The 19,442-nt window shown below is 54.1% G+C and overlaps 1 protein-coding gene across 2 annotated transcripts in view; it reads left to right on the top strand.

The window, feature by feature from the left end:
• Positions 1–15,640, top strand: part of SLC17A9 (solute carrier family 17 member 9) — a 36,669-nt gene extending 21,029 nt beyond the window's left edge. The window contains exons 8-13 of one of the 2 annotated variants that reach the window (XM_075571461.1): positions 2,346–2,433; positions 3,433–3,467; positions 10,635–10,750; positions 13,139–13,194; positions 13,400–13,429; positions 14,530–15,640. In XM_075571461.1, the coding sequence (XP_075427576.1) occupies positions 2,346–2,433; positions 3,433–3,467; positions 10,635–10,750; positions 13,139–13,194; positions 13,400–13,429; positions 14,530–14,687 (483 nt within the window). In that variant the 3' untranslated portion in view covers positions 14,688–15,640. Of the gene's footprint in view, positions 1–2,345; positions 2,434–3,432; positions 3,468–10,634; positions 10,787–10,822; positions 11,561–13,138; positions 13,195–13,399; positions 13,430–14,529 lie in introns of those variants that run through there. The other variant, XM_075571462.1, reaches the window with a different exon arrangement.
• Positions 15,641–19,442: the final 3,802 nt, after the last annotated feature.

The raw sequence follows: 19,442 nt of genomic DNA on the forward strand, positions 1-19,442 counted from the left end.
TCTCCCTGTGTGTGCGCCTGTAGCGCTGTGTTCTCTCCCTGTGTGTGCGCCTGTAGCGCTGTGTTCTCTCCGTGCCCCTGTAGCGCTGTATTCTCTCCCTGTACGCCTGTAGCGCTGTGTTCTCTCCGTGCCCCTGTAGCGCTGTATTCTCTCCCTGTACGCCTGTAGCGCTGTGTTCTCTCCCTGTGCGCCTGTAGCGCTGTGTTCTCTCCCTGTGCGCCTGTAGCGCTGTGTTCTCTCCCTGTACGCCTGTAGCGCTGTGTTCTCTCCCTGTGTGCCTGTAGCGCTGTGTTCTCTCCGTGCCCCTGTAGCGCTGTGTTCTCTCCCTGTGCGCCTGTAGCGCTGTGTTCTCTCCCTGTGCGCCTGTAGCGCTGTGTTCTCTCCCTGTACGCCTGTAGCGCTGTGTTCTCTCCCTGTGCGCCTGTAGCGCTGTGTTCTCTCCCTGTACGCCAGTAGCGCTGTGTTCTCTCCTGTGCCCCTGTAGCGCTGTGTTCTCTCCTGTGCCCCTGTAGCGCTGTGTTCTCTCCTTGTGAGCACGCCTGTAGCGCTGTGTTCTCTCCCTGTACGCCTGTAGCGCTGTGTTCTCTCCCTGTACGCCTGTAGCGCTGTGGTCTCTCCCTGTACGCCTGTAGCGCTGTGTTCTCTCCCTGTGCGCCTGTAGCGCTGTGTTCTCTCCCTGTGCGCCTGTAGCGCTGTGTTCTCTCCCTGTGCGCCTGTAGCGCTGTGTTCTCTCCCTGTGCCCCTGTAGCGCTGTGTTCTCTCCCTGTACGCCTGTAGTGCTGTGTTCTCTCCCTGTGCCCCTGTAGTGCTGTGTTCTCTCCCTGTACGCCTGTAGCGCTGTGTTCTCTCCCTGTGCCCCTGTAGCGCTGTGTTCTCTCCTGTGCCCCTGTAGCGCTGTGTTCTCTCCCTGTGCCCCTGTAGCGCTGTGTTCTCTCCCTGTGCCCCTGTAGCGCTGTGTTCTCTCCCTGTACGCCTGTAGCGCTGTGTTCTCTCCCTGTACGCCTGTAGCGCTGTGTTCTCTCCGTGCCCCTGTAGCGCTGTGTACTCTCCCTGTGCGCCTGTAGCGCTGTGTTCTCTCCCTGTGCCCCTGTAGCGCTGTGTTCTCTCCCTGTGCCCCTGTAGCGCTGTGTTCTCTCCCTGTACGCCTGTAGCGCTGTGTTCTCTCCCTGTGCCCCTGTAGCGCTGTGTTCTCTCCTGTGCCCCTGTAGCGCTGTGTTCTCTCCCTGTGCCCCTGTAGCGCTGTGTTCTCTCCCTGTGCCCCTGTAGCGCTGTGTTCTCTCCCTGTACGCCTGTAGCGCTGTGTTCTCTCCCTGTACGCCTGTAGCGCTGTGTTCTCTCCGTGCCCCTGTAGCGCTGTGTACTCTCCCTGTACGCCTGTAGCGCTGTGTTCTCTCCTGTGCGCCTGTAGCGCTGTGTTCTCTCCCTGTACGCCTGCAGCGCTGTGTTCTCTCCCTGTACGCCTGTAGCGCTGTGTTCTCTCCGTGCCCCTTTAGCGCTGTGTTCTCTCCCTGTGCGCCTGTAGCGCTGTGTTCTCTCCGTGCCCCTGTAGCGCTGTGTACTCTCCCTGTACGCCTGTAGCGCTGTGTTCTCTCCGTGCCCCTTTAGCGCTGTGTTCTCTCCGTGCCCCTGTAGCGCTGTGTTCTCTCCCTGTACGCCTGTAGCGCTGTGTTCTCTCCCTGTACGCCTGTAGCGCTGTGTTCTCTCCGTGCCCCTTTAGCGCTGTGTTCTCTCCCTGTACGCCTGTAGCGCTGTGTTCTCTCCTGTACGCCTGTAGCGCTGTGTTCTCTCCTGTGCGCCTGTAGCGCTGTGTTCTCTCCCTGTGCCCCTGTAGTGCTGTGTTCTCTCCTGTACGCCTGTAGCGCTGTGTTCTCTCCTGTGCCCCTGTAGCGCTGTGTTCTCTCCTGTGCCCCTGTAGCGCTGTGTTCTCTCCCTGTGCCCCTGTAGCGCTGTGTTCTCTCCTGTGCCCCTGTAGCGCTGTGTTCTCTCCTGTGCCCCTGTAGCGCTGTGTTCTCTCCTGTGCCCCTGTAGCGCTGTGTTCTCTCCTGTGCCCCTGTAGCGCTGTGTTCTCTCCTGTGCGCCTGTAGCGCTGTGTTCTCTCCTGTGCCCCTGTAGCGCTGTGTTCTCTCCTGTGCCCCTGTAGCGCTGTGTTCTCTCCTGTACGCCTGTAGCGCTGTGTTCTCTCCCTGTGCCCCTGTAGCGCTGTGTTCTCTCCTGTGCCCCTGTAGCGCTGTGTTCTCTCCTGTGCCCCTGTAGCGCTGTGTTCTCTCCTGTGCCCCTGTAGCGCTGTGTTCTCTCCTGTGTGCCTCCTGCTTCCGGCTGTTCATTGATCTGTTCCTTATTTTCAGGGCTGGATATTTAATGTCGTCCCGTGGCTGGTCGCGATCCCGGCTGCAGTGCTGAGCGGGTTGCTGTCAGACCACCTCATCACACAGGGTAAGGAGCTGATGAACCTGCGTATATAGGGGCCTGGTCCAGACCTGGATACAGGAGGGGTAATTAAAGGAGCAATCCACCCTCACTAGCCTCCATTTTTTTAAAATAGAGGATTGGAACATGGCGTCCTCCAGAGCTGGAACCGCATTATTTTCAGCTCTAGGGACCCCTGTTCCCGAGATAAATACTGGTGATGTTCTCCGCATTGCTTCCTGGGTTTTAAAGGGCATTTAAATGGCTGTCCAATAAGATGTCAACCAATGAAGTTGCAGCTTCTTTTTTACCCGGGATGTGGCAGCCATTTTGTTTCCCCTCCGGGAGATTTAAACCCTGTAACCTGACAGGTAAGTATCTTGAGAACCGGAGGGCGGTCTAGCAAATTTGGTTGCGGCCTAGTAAACACACAGATACCCAACAAGCTCTGAGAAACCCCAAACATTACCACATAATATATGTATATAAGTGTCAAAAGGAGTGGTTGCGGCCTACCCTAAGCCCTTCCCCTAAAACCTCCTATCTTAACCACTAATACCCCTTAAATTCACCTCCTACCCTAACCAGTAAACACCTAAATTAATCCCCTTGCCATAACCAGTAAACGGGGGGGTTTCATCGGCGGATCGGCTGCAGCGTTTGGCAAAACGACCATGACAATGTTCCATTCTGCCGGTGAGACCTGGTAATCGTGGCGTTAGACTTGGGGGGAGGGGGGAGGGGGAGGGGGTAAAAAATTAGCTGGAGGAACTCCGTCTTCGAGAGGCCAGAGTACAGCCGATGTATAGCTGCAGTTTGAGTTGCAGTAGTGAGCAGCGCAGGGTACCACTGCTTTTTATTTACAAGTCTTCTGGCATTGCAGTGAAGGGCCGCCCTGCCCGGTGGATACCCGGTGTCCCTATGTCTCACCGGCTTTGGCGCGTCCTGTTCCTTGTCCTGTCACGAAGAGCCACCCCTGGCCCGTATTCTGGCCCCATCACTAACTCCTCGTCTTCTCTCCTGCAGGATATAAAACCGTGTGGGTTCGGAAGCTGATGCAGGTAAGATCGGGGCTCGCGGACTGAAGGTGAATGGAAGAGATTCTGTGTTCCCGGCACAGCGGCTCCTGTCCTGCGTTCTCACGCGAGGCTTCTGCTTCTCACAGAACAGCGCAAACCTTTTCTCTGACACTTCCTCCCCTTATACGTGTATTACACGGCGTCCCCCCATCTTGCAGTGACAATCTCCCCTTATACGTGTATTACACGGCGTCCCCCCATCTTGCAGTGACAATCTCCCCTTATACGTGTATTACACGGCGTCCCCCCCGGCTTGCAGTGACAATCTCCCCTTATACATGTATTACACGGCGTCCCCCCCGGCTTGCAGTGACAATCTCCCCTTATACGTGTATTACACTGCGTCCCCCCCGGCTTGCAGTGACAATCTCCCCTTATACGTGTATTACACTGCGTCCCCCCATCTTGCAGTGACAATCTCCCCTTATACGTGTATTACACGGCGTCCCCCCCGGCTTGCAGTGACAATCTCCCCTTATACGTGTATTACACGGCGTCCCCCCCGGCTTGCAGTGACAATCTCCCCTTATACATGTATTACACGGTGTCCCCCCCGGCTTGCAGTGACAATCTCCCCTTATACATGTATTACACGGCGTCCCCCCGGCTTGCAGTGACAATCTCCCCTTATACATGTATTACACGGTGTCCCCCCGGCTTGCAGTGACAATCTCCCCTTATACGTGTATTACACGGCGTCCCCCCCGGCTTGCAGTGACAATCTCCCCTTATACATGTATTACACGGCGTCCCCCCGGCTTGCAGTGACAATCTCCCCTTATACATGTATTACACGGCGTCCCCCCCGGCTTGCAGTGACAATCTCCCCTTATACATGTATTACACGGCGTCCCCCCCCCGGCTTGCAGTGACAATCTCCCCTTATACGTGTATTACACGGTGTCCCCCCCGGCTTGCAGTGACAATCTCCCCTTATACATGTATTACACGGCGTCCCCCCCGTCTTGCAGTGACAATCTCCCCTTATACATGTATTACACGGTGTCCCCCCCGGCTTGCAGTGACAATCTCCCCTTATACATGTATTACACGGCGTCCCCCCCCCGGCTTGCAGTGACAATCTCCCCTTATACATGTATTACACGGCGTCCCCCCCCCCGGCTTGCAGTGACAATCTCCCCTTATACGTGTATTACACGGTGTCCCCCCCGGCTTGCAGTGACAATCTCCCCTTATACATGTATTACACGGCGTCCCCCCATCTTGCAGTGACAATCTCCCCTTATACGTGTATTACACGGTGTCCCCCCCGGCTTGCAGTGACAATCTCCCCTTATACGTGTATTACACTGCGTCCCCCCCCCGGCTTGCAGTGACAATCTCCCCTTATACATGTATTACACTGTGTCCCCCCCGGCTTGCAGTGACAATCTCCCCTTATACATGTATTACACGGCGTCCCCCCCGTCTTGCAGTGACAATCTCCCCTTATACATGTATTACACTGTGTCCCCCCCGGCTTGCAGTGACAATCTCCCCTTATACATGTATTACACGGTGTCCCCCCCGGCTTGCAGTGACAATCTCCCCTTATACGTGTATTACACGGCGTCCCCCCCCGGCTTGCAGTGACAATCTCCCCTTATACATGTATTACACGGCGTCCCCCCGGCTTGCAGTGACAATCTCCCCTTATACATGTATTACACGGCGTCCCCCCCGGCTTGCAGTGACAATCTCCCCTTATACATGTATTACACGGCGTCCCCCCCCGGCTTGCAGTGACAATCTCCCCTTATACATGTATTACACGGCGTCCCCCCCCGGCTTGCAGTGACAATCTCCCCTTATACGTGTATTACACGGCGTCCCCCCCCGGCTTGCAGTGACAATCTCCCCTTATACATGTATTACACGGCGTCCCCCCCCCGGCTTGCAGTGACAATCTCCCCTTATACATGTATTACACGGCGTCCCCCCCGGCTTGCAGTGACAATCTCCCCTTATACATGTATTACACGGTGTCCCCCCCGGCTTGCAGTGACAATCTCCCCTTATACGTGTATTACACGGCGTCCCCCCCGGCTTGCAGTGACAATCTCCCCTTATACATGTATTACACGGTGTCCCCCCCGGCTTGCAGTGACAATCTCACCTTATACATGTATTACACGGTGTCCCCCCCGGCTTGCAGTGACAATCTCCCCTTATGCGTGTATTACACGGCGTCCCCCCCGGCTTGCAGTGACAATCTCCCCTTATACGTGTATTACACGGCGTCCCCCCCGGCTTGCAGTGACAATCTCCCCTTATACATGTATTACACGGTGTCCCCCCCCGGCTTGCAGTGACAATCTCCCCTTATACTTGTATTACACGGTGTCCCCCCCGGCTTGCAGTGACAATCTCCCCTTATACGTGTATTACACGGCGTCCCCCCCCGGCTTGCAGTGACAATCTCCCCTTATACGTGTATTACACGGCGTCCCCCCCGGCTTGCAGTGACAATCTCCCCTTATACGTGTATTACACGGCGTCCCCCCGTCTTGCAGTGACAATCTCCCCTTATACGTGTATTACACTGTCCCCCCCGGCTTGCAGTGACAATCTCCCCTTATACATGTATTACACGGTGTCCCCCCCGGCTTGCAGTGACAATCTCACCTTATACATGTATTACACGGTGTCCCCCCCGGCTTGCAGTGACAATCTCCCCTTATACGTGTATTACACGGTGTCCCCCCCCGGCTTGCAGTGACAATCTCCCCTTATACGTGTATTACACGGCGTCCCCCCGGCTTGCAGTGACAATCTCCCCTTATACGTGTATTACACGGCGTCCCCCCCGGCTTGCAGTGACAATCTCCCCTTATACGTGTATTACACTGTCCCCCCCGGCTTGCAGTGACAATCTCCCCTTATACGTGTATTACACGGCGTCCCCCCCGGCTTGCAGTGACAATCTCCCCTTATACGTGTATTACACGGCGTCCCCCCGGCTTGCAGTGACAATCTCCCCTTATACATGTATTACACGGTGTCCCCCCCCCCGGCTTGCAGTGACAATCTCCCCTTATACATGTATTACACTGCGTCCCCCCGGCTTGCAGTGACAATCTCCCCTTATACATGTATTACACGGCGTCCCCCCCCCCGGCTTGCAGTGACAATCTCCCCTTATACTTGTATTACACGGCGTCCCCCCGGCTTGCAGTGACAATCTCCCCTTATACGTGTATTACACGGCGTCCCCCCCGGTTTGCAGTGACAATCTCCCCTTATACATGTATTACACGGCGTCCCCCCCGGCTTGCAGTGACAATCTCCCCTTATACGTGTATTACACTGCGTCCCCCCCGGCTTGCAGTGACAATCTCCCCTTATACGTGTATTACACTGTGTGTCCCCCCCGGCTTGCAGTGACAATCTCCCCTTATACGTGTATTACACTGTGTCCCCCCCCGGCTTGCAGTGACAATCTCCCGTTATACATGTATTACACTGTGTCCCCCCCGGCTTGCAGTGACAATCTCCCCTTATACGTGTATTACACTGTGTCCCCCCCCGGCTTGCAGTGACAATCTCCCGTTATACATGTATTACACTGCGTCCCCCCCGGCTTGCAGTGACAATCTCCCCTTATACGTGTATTACACGGCGTCCCCCCCGGCTTGCGGTGACAATCTCCCCTTATACATGTATTACACTGCGTCCCCCCCGGCTTGCAGTGACGATCTCCCCTTATACATGTATTACACGGTGTCCCCCCCGGCTTGCAGTGACAATCTCCCCTTATACGTGTATTACACTGTGTGTGCCCCCCGGCTTGCAGTGACAATCTCCCCTTATACGTGTATTACACTGTGTCCCCCCCCCGGCTTGCAGTGACAATCTCCCGTTATACATGTATTACACTGTGTCCCCCCCGGCTTGCAGTGACAATCTCCCCTTATACGTGTATTACACTGTGTCCCCCCCCGGCTTGCAGTGACAATCTCCCCTTATACATGTATTACACTGCGTCCCCCCCGGCTTGCAGTGACAATCTCCCCTTATACATGTATTACACGGCGTCCCCCCCGGCTTGCAGTGACAATCTCCCCTTATACATGTATTACACTGTGTCCCCCCCGGCTTGCAGTGACAATCTCCCCTTATACATGTATTACACTGCGTCCCCCCCGGCTTGCAGTGACAATCTCCCCTTATACATGTATTACACTGCGTCCCCCCCGGCTTGCAGTGACAATCTCCCCTTATACATGTATTACACGGCGTCCCCCCCCCCCGGCTTGCAGTGACAATCTCCCCTTATACGTGTATTACACGGCGTCCCCCCGGCTTGCAGTGACAATCTCCCCTTATACATGTATTACACTGTGTCCCCCCCCGGCTTGCAGTGACAATCTCCCCTTATACATGTATTACACGGCGTCCCCCCCCCCCGGCTTGCAGTGACAATCTCCCCTTATACATGTATTACACGGCGTCCCCCCGGCTTGCAGTGACAATCTCCCCTTATACGTGTATTACACGGTGTCCCCCCCGGCTTGCAGTGACAATCTCCCCTTATACGTGTATTACACTGTGTCCCCCCCGGCTTGCAGTGACAATCTCCCCTTATACATGTATTACACAGCGTCCCCCCCGGCTTGCAGTGACAATCTCCCCTTATACGTGTATTACACGGTGTCCCCCCCGGCTTGCAGTGACAATCTCCCCTTATACGTGTATTACACGGCGTCCCCCCCCGGCTTGCAGTGACAATCTCCCCTTATACGTGTATTACACAGCGTCCCCCCCGGCTTGCAGTGACAATCTCCCCTTATACATGTATTACACGGTGTCCCCCCCGGCTTGCAGTGACAATCTCCCCTTATACGTGTATTACACGGCGTCCCCCCCGGCTTGCAGTGACAGTCTCCCCTTATACGTGTATTACACGGCGTCCCCCCCGGCTTGCAGTGACAATCTCCCCTTATACATGTATTACACAGCGTCCCCCCCCGGCTTGCAGTGACAATCTCCCCTTATACATGTATTACACGGCGTCCCCCCCGGCTTGCAGTGACAATCTCCCCTTATACATGTATTACACTGTGTCCCCCCCCGGCTTGCAGTGACAATCTCCCCTTATACGTGTATTACACGGCGTCCCCCCCGGCTTGCAGTGACAATCTCCCCTTATACGTGTATTACACGGCGTCCCCCCCGGCTTGCAGTGACAATCTCACCTTATACGTGTATTACACGGTGTCCCCCCCGGCTTGCAGTGACAATCTCCCCTTATACATGTATTACACTGTGTCCCCCCCGGCTTGCAGTGACAATCTCCCCTTATACGTGTATTACACGGTGTGTCCCCCGGCTTGCAGTGACAATCTCCCCTTATACGTGTATTACACTGTGTCCCCCCCGGCTTGCAGTGACAATCTCCCCTTATACGTGTATTACACGGCGTCCCCCCCGGCTTGCAGTGACAATCTCCCCTTATACATGTATTACACTGTGTCCCCCCCGGCTTGCAGTGACAATCTCCCCTTATACATGTATTACACGGCGTCCCCCCCGGCTTGCAGTGACAATCTCCCCTTATACATGTATTACACGGCGTCCCCCCCGGCTTGCAGTGACAATCTCCCCTTATACATGTATTACACAGCGTCCCCCCCGGCTTGCAGTGACAATCTCCCCTTATACGTGTATTACACGGCGTCCCCCCCGGCTTGCAGTGACAATCTCCCCTTATACGTGTATTACACTGTGTCCCCCCCGGCTTGCAGTGACAATCTCCCCTTATACATGTATTACACGGCGTCCCCCCCGGCTTGCAGTGACAATCTCCCCTTATACATGTATTACACGGCGTCCCCCCCGGCTTGCAGTGACAATCTCCCCTTATACGTGTATTACACTGTGTCCCCCCCGGCTTGCAGTGACAATCTCCCCTTATACATGTATTACACGGCGTCCCCCCCGGCTTGCAGTGACAATCTCCCCTTATACGTGTATTACACGGCGTCCCCCCCGGCTTGCAGTGACAATCTCCCCTTATACATGTATTACACTGTGTCCCCCCCGGCTTGCAGTGACAATCTCCCCTTATACATGTATTACACGGCGTCCCCCCCGGCTTGCAGTGACAATCTCCCCTTATACGTGTATTACACGGCGTCCCCCCCGGCTTGCAGTGACAATCTCCCCTTATACGTGTATTACACGGCGTCCCCCCCGGCTTGCAGTGACAATCTCCCCTTATACATGTATTACACGGCGTCCCCCCCGGCTTGCAGTGACAATCTCCCCTTATACGTGTATTACACTGTCCCCCCCCCGGCTTGCAGTGACAATCTCCCCTTATACGTGTATTACACGGCGTCCCCCCCCGGCTTGCAGTGACAATCTCCCCTTATACATGTATTACACGGCGTCCCCCCCCCGGCTTGCAGTGACAATCTCCCCTTATACTTGTATTACACGGTCCCCCCCCCGGCTTGCAGTGACAATCTCCCCTTATACATGTATTACACGGCGTCCCCCCCCGGCTTGCAGTGACAATCTCCCCTTATACATGTATTACACGGCGTCCCCCCCGGCTTGCAGTGACAATCTCCCCTTATACATGTATTACACGGCGTCCCCCCCGGCTTGCAGTGACAATCTCCCCTTATACGTGTATTACACGGTGTCCCCCCCGGCTTGCAGTGACAATCTCCCCTTATACATGTATTACACGGTGTCCCCCCCGGCTTGCAGTGACAATCTCCCCTTATACATGTATTACACGGTGTGTCCCCCGGCTTGCAGTGACAATCTCCCCTTATACGTGTATTACACGGTGTCCCCCCCGGCTTGCAGTGACAATCTCCCCTTATACATGTATTACACGGTGTGTCCCCCGGCTTGCAGTGACAATCTCCCCTTATACATGTATTACACGGCGTCCCCCCCGGCTTGCAGTGACAATCTCCCCTTATACATGTATTACACGGTGTGTGTCCCCCGGCTTGCAGTGACAATCTCCCCTTATACGTGTATTACACGGTGTCCCCCCCGGCTTGCAGTGACAATCTCACCTTATACATGTATTACACTGCGTCCCCCCCGGCTTGCAGTGACAATCTCCCCTTATACATGTATTACACGTCCCCCCCCCGGCTTGCAGTGACAATCTCCCCTTATACACAGGTTATTGGGATGGGAGCTGCCAGCGCTTTCGTCTTTTTTTTGGGTAACACAACGAGTTATTTCCGAGCTGTTGCTTTCGCCTCAGCAGCTGTGGGACTGCAAACCTTTAACCACAGGTAAGTCACTTTCTGCCCCTCTCTGTATAACAACAGGTAAGTCTCTCTCTGCCCCTCTCTGTATAACCACAGCCAAGTCATTTCTCTGCTCCTCTCTGTATAAGCAAAGGTAAGTCACTCTCTGCCCCTGTCTGTATAACAACAGGTAAGTCTCTCTCTGCCCCTCTCTGTATAACCACAGCCAAGTCATTTCTCTGCTCCTCTCTGTATAAGCAAAGGTAAGTCACTCTCTGCCCCTGTCTGTATAACCACAGGTAAGGAATCTCTCTGACACTCTCTGTATAAGCACAGGTAAATCCCTCTCTGTATAAGCATAGGTAAGTCACTCTCTGTCCCTCTCTGTATAAGCACAGGTAAGTCACTCTCTGTCCCTCTGTATTAGCACAGGTAAGTCACCTCTCTGTATAGCGCTCTGATAATGAGAGCTGTGAGACATTAGGAGTATTTTGTAAAGAAACTGCATTATAATTCATGATATAAAGATCTTACGCACAGTTTGTTTTGACGTTATCAGTTTATCAGGCTCCTAATATTTTATCTTTCTTCCATTTGAGGCAATTAGTGATACTTTGCTATAGAGAATGGGGAGATCTTCATAGCAGCGGCTTGTACACAAGCTCACAAGTCTAATCTCCACATGTAGTCACCTCATCTTTTATACTGAAATATATCACTGAGCTGTGATCCAGATTAAGGGTCACAGTGCTGATGTACCAGGGGTCCCCTGTCCGGGTCAGGTCGGTCAGCGGGTCACAGTGCGGATGTACCTGGGGTCCCCTGTCTGGGTCAGGCCGGTCAGCAGGTCACAGTGCGGATGTGCGACAAACAAAAAAAAGTGGGTATAGAGACCCACTTAAAAGATCCTTATTGAGTGCACACTAGGCCAGGGATAATATGTACGGTATCAATACCTATCTATAATAATGGTTCAGTCAACCTTTACAGGGAAGCAATTGCTCACTGCATTGAGTGAGGACAATTGCCACTAAAATGCCGTAGGCAAAATAACAAAATTTTATTAAACATCAGCAAAACTCACAACATAAACGGCGCACGCTCTAAACTAACTAAAACCAATTAAAATCTGGATCCGGGAAACCGTCTCAATTGTAAAGGTTGACTGAACCATTATTATAGATAGGTATTGATACCGTACATATTATCCCTGGCCTAGTGTGCCCTCAATAAGGATCTTTTAAGTGGGTCTCTATACCCACTTTTTTTTGTTTGTCGCTTGTCTACATTATCCTCGTTTGCACCGGCAGGGAATACAGAATTGTCTTAGCATTATTATATCTGTCCAGGAGAGCGGTGAATCTACTAGTTATGTGTACACAGTGCAGATGTACCTGTGGTCCCCTGTCTGGGTCAGGTCGGTCAGCAGGTCACAGTGCAGATGTACCTGTGGTCCCCTGTCTGGGTCAGGTCGGTCAGCAGGTCACAGTGCGGATGTACCTGTGGTCCCCTGTCTGGGTCAGGTCGGTCAGCGGGTCACAGTGTTGCTGTACCTGTGGTCCCCTGTTTGGGTCAGGTTGGTCAGCGGGTCACAGTGTTGCTGTACCTGTGGTCCCCTGTCGGGGTTGGGTCGGTCAGCGGGTCACAGTGTTGCTGTACCTGTGGTCCCCTGTCGGGGTTGGGTCGGTCAGCGGGTCACAGTGTTGCTGTACCTGTGGTCCCCTGTCTGGGTCAGGTCAGTCAGCGGGTCACAGTGCGGATGTATCTGTGGTCCCCTTTCTGTGTCAGGCCGGTCAGCGGGTCACAGTGTTGCTGTACCTGTGGTCCCCTGTCTGGGTCTGGTCGGTCAGCGGGTCACAGTGTTGCTGTACCTGTGGGTCCCCTGTCTGGGTTGGGTCGGTCAGCAGGTCACAGTGTTGCTGTACCTGTGGGTCCCCTGTCTGGGTTGGGTCGGTCAGCAGGTCACAGTGTTGCTGTACCTGTGGTCCCCTGTCGGGGTTGGGCCGGTCAGCGGGACACAGTGCGGATGTACCTGTGGTCCCCTGTCTGGGTCGGGTCTGTCAGCGGGTCACAGTGTTGCTGTACCTGTGGGTTCTCTTCTGGGTTGGGTTGGTCAGCGGGTCACAGTGTTGCTGTACCTGTGGTCCCCTATCGGGGTCGGGTCGGTCATCGGGTCACAGTGTTGCTGTACCTGTGGGTCCCCTGTCTGGGTTGGGTCGGTCAGCAGGTCACAGTGTTGCTGTATCTGTGGGTCCCCTGTCTGGGTTGGGTCGGTCAGCAGGTCACAGGGTTGCTGTACCTTTGGTCCCCTGTCGGGGTTGGGTCGGTCAGCGTTGACTTATCTGCTCAGGCTTTGAGCATCTCTGTGTCCAGCCTCCGCTGAAAGTATGTGCCTGTACATTTTGGGTAACCCTTCCTCCTCTCTCCATGCAGCGGGATAACGGTTAATGTGCAGGACTTGGCCCCCTCGTGTGCCGGCTTCCTTTTTGGTAAGAAGGTCTCTTTCTTCTCACTGTGGTGGGTTCTGCTTGGGTTTGCTCGTGGGATCACTTTGCAAACAAAGTCCGGCTTTTGTGATGTGATTTGCACATAACATGAATAAAACTCATTGCGGCCTGAGAGCTTCCTGATGGGGGTCATCTGCTGACCCTACCCCACGTCTTTCACTATAATGATATCTTCTCATCCTAACAGGTGTGGCCAACACCGGAGGTGCTCTGCTCGGTAAGTTCCCGGGACATCCCGTGTTTACAGTTTGGGTATTTCTTGGCTTTGCTGTCTCAATGTCTTCTCCTGTCTCTTTGTTTCCTCTCCAGTCTATGGGTGACAGACAATCAAGTTGCTTATTTCTGGAGTGCCCTGCATGAGTGTCTTGTGTTGTCACAAGAGGTCACCTGCAAATGGAAGAAAGGAGCACTGTGATTGGCTGTCAGAGAGTTGAATAATAATAAACATGAATGTGAGGCTCATCGTAAAAATAAGATAACTAAAGATTTCATGATTGCCCTCACCTTGATAAAGGCTGCTATGTGCAGCCGAAAGGTTGGACCATTTGGTTAATAACACACCCTCTTTCTACTCTTTCCTGCTGCTGGGAATATCTCTCCTAATCCTGAACCTAGACATAAACACACCTGCTCTCACCCACGCCTCCCTGCCGTCGCCTCCCATGCAAAGTGTGTTATACCTTCTGATTTAATCCTGACCAACCTTAAAACTCGCCCCACAAATCGAGCATCCCAACAGCCTGCACTCATGGCAACTGTCCCACAGTCACTCTACCACCCATTGTGGCCAAGCACTGCCATCTACAGCACTTATTCCCTCACCTGCTGTCTCTGTAAATTTCCCATAATACATCTTAGATTGTAAGTTCTTCGGGCAGGGATTTCCTTTCCTATTGCCTGATTTTGCTGCACTTATTGTATTATTATAATTCCCTGCACTGTATTCTTTGTGAAGCGAGGAGTACACTTTTGGCGCTATATAAATAAAGACATACAATACAATGATGAAGTCCGTTGTACCCTCCTCTTCATCCAACGGATATTGGACCATACAGGGAGGTCCTTCTGGAGCAAATTCATGTCAGGAGTGCCTGGGGAACCTCTATTCTTCCCTTGAGATATGTCCACTCGCCCTGATTTTCGGCGAGTCTCACTGATTTCTGACACCAGTGGTCTCACCACGTAGGGACTCACTTTTCAACCAAAATGCCAATCTTTGGCCCAGAATCTTCTACTTCCGGCCCTTGGCGGTTGACATCTCTGGTTGTGTGGAGCAGATGTCACATTTCGGTCTCCCTGTCTCCCCCTCTCCCCTAGGTGTAGTTTGGGTTTACCTATCTGGTTACCTCATCGAGACCACAGGTTCCTGGGGCCCAATGTTCTACCTGGTGGTAACCGTGAACATTTTGGGTCTTATCGTCTTCCTGGAGTTTGCCAAGTCCGAGAGAATGGACGTTGAAACGATTCACATCTAGAGGGTGTGGAGACGGGCACGAGGCACGTAGGAATATACCAACTGCCAATGCAGCGCCAGTGACGTCGGACGCCCGGTCTTCTGCCTGTAAGAGCGGCAGCAGTGGAGGCCTGTGGGGATAGATCAGACATCGCTGGGGAAGGATACGTGGATTTACTTCCCATTCCATGTCCATATGTCCGGTGTTCATCTGCGTTGAAATATGGCGGCACTCAGCTGCAGAAGGAGATGGAAAATGCTATTTAGTTCCGGAAAGTTGCGCCTCTGCCAGGGGGTTAATGGTGCACTTTTGTTGGTTAATATGTGAGCCAGTCTCTGTAATACAGGGGCCTTCACAGGTATCATTTGTGCTGTATTTTAATTTTATTTATTTTTGTGTTGCAAAGGAAATCCCACGTAACCCCCCCCCCCAAACGTACACACGTAACCCCCCCAAACATACATGCGTAACCCCCCCCAAACATACATGTGTAACTCCCCCAAACATACATGCGTCACCCCCCCAAACATACATGCGTAACCCCCCAAACATACATGCGTAACCCCCCCCCAACATACACGCATAACCCCCCAAACATACACGCGTAACCCCCCCAAACATACACGCGTAACCCCCCCAAACATACACGCGTAACCCCCCCAAACATACACGCATAACCCCCCAAACGTACACGCATAACCCCCCCTCAAACGTACACGCGTAACCCCCCCAAACGTACACGCGTAACCACCCCCAAACTTACACGCGTAACCCCCCACAAACGTACGCGCGTAACCCCCCACACGTACACGCGTAACCCCCCCCACACATACACGCGTTACTCCCCCACACCCCAAACATACACGCGTTACTCCCCCACACCCCAAACATACACGCGTTACTCCCCCACACCCCAAACATACACGCGTTACTCCCCCAACATACATATTCTGCAATAAACAGTCTGAAACATTTTTACCGTTTCGAATTTGTCCTTCGTTGGCTGCCGTTAACCCCATCAGTGCTGGAAGGGCTGAGTGGTGTACGGGGAGTATACAGTGATGTTATGGGAATCCGTGCAAGGCAGCGTCACCGTTTCTTACCCCAGTATAAAGACGTGTGAAGTTCTGGGGGGGGGGTTGGGTCTCAGTGCTTCACAATCCGACAGCAAAGGGGTTCAAAATAGCCGTGGCATGACACTGTATAAAAGGCGTAGGGAGGGTCACAGTCACAAAGTGTTCCCCTCCCCCCACAAAGTGTTCCCCTCCCCCCACACGCGTGTCAGGCTCTCATTACGGAGTCTGGATCCCATGATGAAAGCGTGGGTTCCCAAATAAATTACAAGCCAGTTTGGGAGGAGCGCAGGGTTTGTGTATCTGTTCCCCATAAATGTGTGGCCAGGTCCCTTTTCCTAGCAGCACATTAGGAATTGCAAGTTCTATGGTGTTACTGGTACAGGGGGTCAGAGCTCCCCTCATTCTGTTTTGCTAGATGGAATAGAGCAGGCGTGGACAACCCATGGTCAGACCCTCACCCCTCCCCAGAGGGGCACCTGGGCACCAGAAGTTGGGCCTAACTGTCTACGGGATCGGAAGCCTTCCCGCAAGGTTTGGAGGGAGAGGGGAGAGTGAGTAAGGGTGGGGGGGGAGAGAGGAGATGGGGGGGGGGAGTGAGTGGGAGGAGAGTGAGTAAGGGTAGGGGGAGAGGAGGTGGGGTGAGTGGGAGGAGGGAGAGTGAGTAAGGGTAGGGGAGATGAGGGGGGTGAGTGGAAGGAGAGTAAGGTAGGGAAGGAGAGAGGAGGGGGGGGTTTAGTGGGAGGAGAGTGAGTAAGGTAGGGAAGGAGAGGAGATGGGGGGAGTGAGTGGGTGGAGAGTGAGTAAGGGTAGGGGAGATGAGTGGGAGGAGAGTGAGTAAGGTAGGGAAGGAGAGAGGAGGTGGGGTGAGGGTAGGGGGGTGGGTAGAGAGGAGGGGGGGGGAGAAACATCCAGCAGTGGTGAGACATGGACTGAAGATGATGGTGATGATGATTTATATTATACCCAGGCAGTGAGGAGTAGGTGCAGTTCCATCCTCTGCCACCAGATGGCACTTTTGGACATGTTTCTGAGCCCCAGTCGGACACAGAACAGAGAAGTGGAAGGTGGGCACGCTGCCAGTGCCCCCGGGCTTAACCCCTTCACTGCCAGTGCCCCCGGGGTACCAAGAGCTGGTAGCACTGGCTTAACCCCTTCACTGCCGGGGAGCGTCAAACACATTGCAAAGCCATCTATTAACATCCAAAGCTATATGTTACATACTGGGTCCTCTGGCAGCAAGGCGTCTCAATCCCAATGACCTCACTGGCAGGGCGGATGGGTAGTGCCATTGCTCACTGCAGAAGTTAGGTTACCATGGGGAAATCATAACATTTAGGGCTTTTTGGCTGAAAACCTAACTAGAAATTGCCAGTTGCAGGTGTTACGGCGCCAGCGCCTGTGTTAAGCTGCGCTTATAGTGCCGGCGACATCGCGTCAAAACAACTGCATTGCCGCCGTCGCGTGCGCTTATAGTAAGCGCGACAGAGCGACAGCTTGGTCGCGATCGCTGGAAGTCATCTCGATTTGATTTTTCCAACGACCGCAGCCTGACGTCGCCGCCGTGTCGCCGGCGCTATAAGGCTGCGTCCATAGACATTTCTCCCGTGCGGAGGCGCGCGGAGGCTGAGGGAAAGCGAGTGCTGGCCGTGGTACGCGCGGCGTCCGGGGGAGTGTCTATGGGCGAGCAAATGACGTCACGGAGCTGGTTCGCCCTCATTGGGCAAACCGCTCACGTGACCGCCCGAGAAACCAGTTTAAACTGATTTGTCGTGCATCGCGCGCTGCCTCCGCGCCCGCACGCTGCATGAACGCGAACACGGCCTTAAGGCAGTCTGTTTGCTCAGCGTGCAGACGCGTCCGCGCTGTCAGCCACAGTATGGATGCAGTCTTAGCGTTGCCCATGTGTCCAGACGCACGGCGACCTGTTTATATATGGCCGCTGGTTTATCGTGAGCGAGATGACACCGGGATGGACGTGAGGGTCAAAATCTGCCGTTACTGGGGTGAGCCAATAATGTTGGTTGGGTCTTTCTTTTGTGGGAAGGCGTTGCGTGGTCACACTCAGCAGTGCTATATACTGCAGCGTGTCCTGCCCATGACATGATGCTGGGGAGACTCTTGGAAGTGCAGACACCGTGGAACTGCAACATTTTCACCTCCACAAAAAAGCTTAGGCCATATGGCGCGGCTCCTGCCTGCCGTGTGGAGGTGTTCGCCGCACTGAGGATGAGCTAATACGAGCCAATGGCGATTTCCCAGCGGCCTTTGCTCAATGCCAAGTGGACAGATGGTGCACGGCCATCCGCTCAGACTACCTCTTCCTGCCACTTGGATACCAATGGGATCAACGGTCAGCTTCTGTTATCAATATACTGCTCTGTCCTGCACAGTGTGGGGCCTGGCATCGCAGGGTATGGGGGAGGGGGGGCACTGCTGCCGCCTCTGCCCTGCACAGTGTGGGGCCTGGCATCGCAGGGTATGGGAGAGGGGGGCACTGCTGCTTCATCTGCCCTGATGTAAATGAGGATACTGCAGGGCAGCCAAAGAAAAGGTAGGCTGGCACGGCCACTGCCCACATTGTATATGTGCTGTGCAAAATGGAGGTTATACCACTGCAGCCTACATGTTTTGGTAAGCCTTGTGTGTGCCCGGCGTCTGTGTGTGTGTGTGTGTGCGCCCGGGCGGGGCCTGGGTGGATGTGTGTGCCTGGGGTCTGTGTGCATCTTTGTGTGGTTGTGTGGTCCCGGAGTTTGTGTGTGTGCGCATGGGCGGGGCCTGTGTGGATGTGTGTGCCCAGGGTCTTTGTGTGTGTGTGTGCGCATGGGCGGGGCCTGTGTGGATGTGTGTGCCCAGGGTCTTTGTGTGTGTGTGTGCGCATGGGCGGGGCCTGTGTGGATGTGTGTGTGCCCGGCGTCTGTGTGTGTGTGCGCATGGGCGGGGCCTGTGTGGATGTGTGTGCCTGGGGTCTGTGTGGTTGTGTGGTCCCGGAGTCTGTGTGTATGTGTGCCTGATGTCTGTGTGTGCAGTGTAACCGCCTGCTTTGAGTATAAATGGAAAGTGTGTCCCTGTTTCCGCACATACCTGATCTTTACTTCTCCAGATTGTGCTGCCACTTTACCTCTGCAGAGGGATTCTCTCGTGTGCTCTTAAAGCCTTGTGTGTGCTCTTAAAGCCTTGTGTGTGCCCTTAAAGCCTTGTGTGTGTGCTCTTAAAGCCTTGTGTGTGCCCTTAAAGCCTTGTGTGTGCCTTAAAGCCTTGTGTGTGCCCTTAAAGCCTTGTGTGTGCCCTTGTTGCCCCGTGTGTGCCCTTGTTGCCCCATGTGTGCCCTTGTTGCCCCATGTGTGCCCTTGTTGCCCCATGTGTGCCCTTGTTGCCCCATGTGCCATTGAAGCCCTGTGTGTGCCCTTAAAGCCTTGTGTGTGCCCTTGTTGCCCCGTGTGTGCCCTTGTTGCCCCATGTGTGCCCTTGTTGCCCCATGTGTGCCCTTGTTGCCCCATGTGCCATTGAAGCCCTGTGTGTGCCCTTAAAGCCTTGTGTGTGCCCTTGTTGCACCATGTGCCATTGAAGTCCTGTGTTTGCCCTTGAAGCCCCCTGTGTGCCACATTGTCACCAGTGTTCCCTTGATGCCCTGTGTTCTCTTGAAGCCCCCTGTGTGCCCTTGAATCCCACTGTGTGCCACTTTGTCCCCATCCCAATTTCC

The sequence above is a fragment of the Ascaphus truei genome, chromosome 15, assembly GCF_040206685.1.
Source record: "Ascaphus truei isolate aAscTru1 chromosome 15, aAscTru1.hap1, whole genome shotgun sequence".
NCBI lineage: Eukaryota > Metazoa > Chordata > Amphibia > Anura > Ascaphidae > Ascaphus > Ascaphus truei.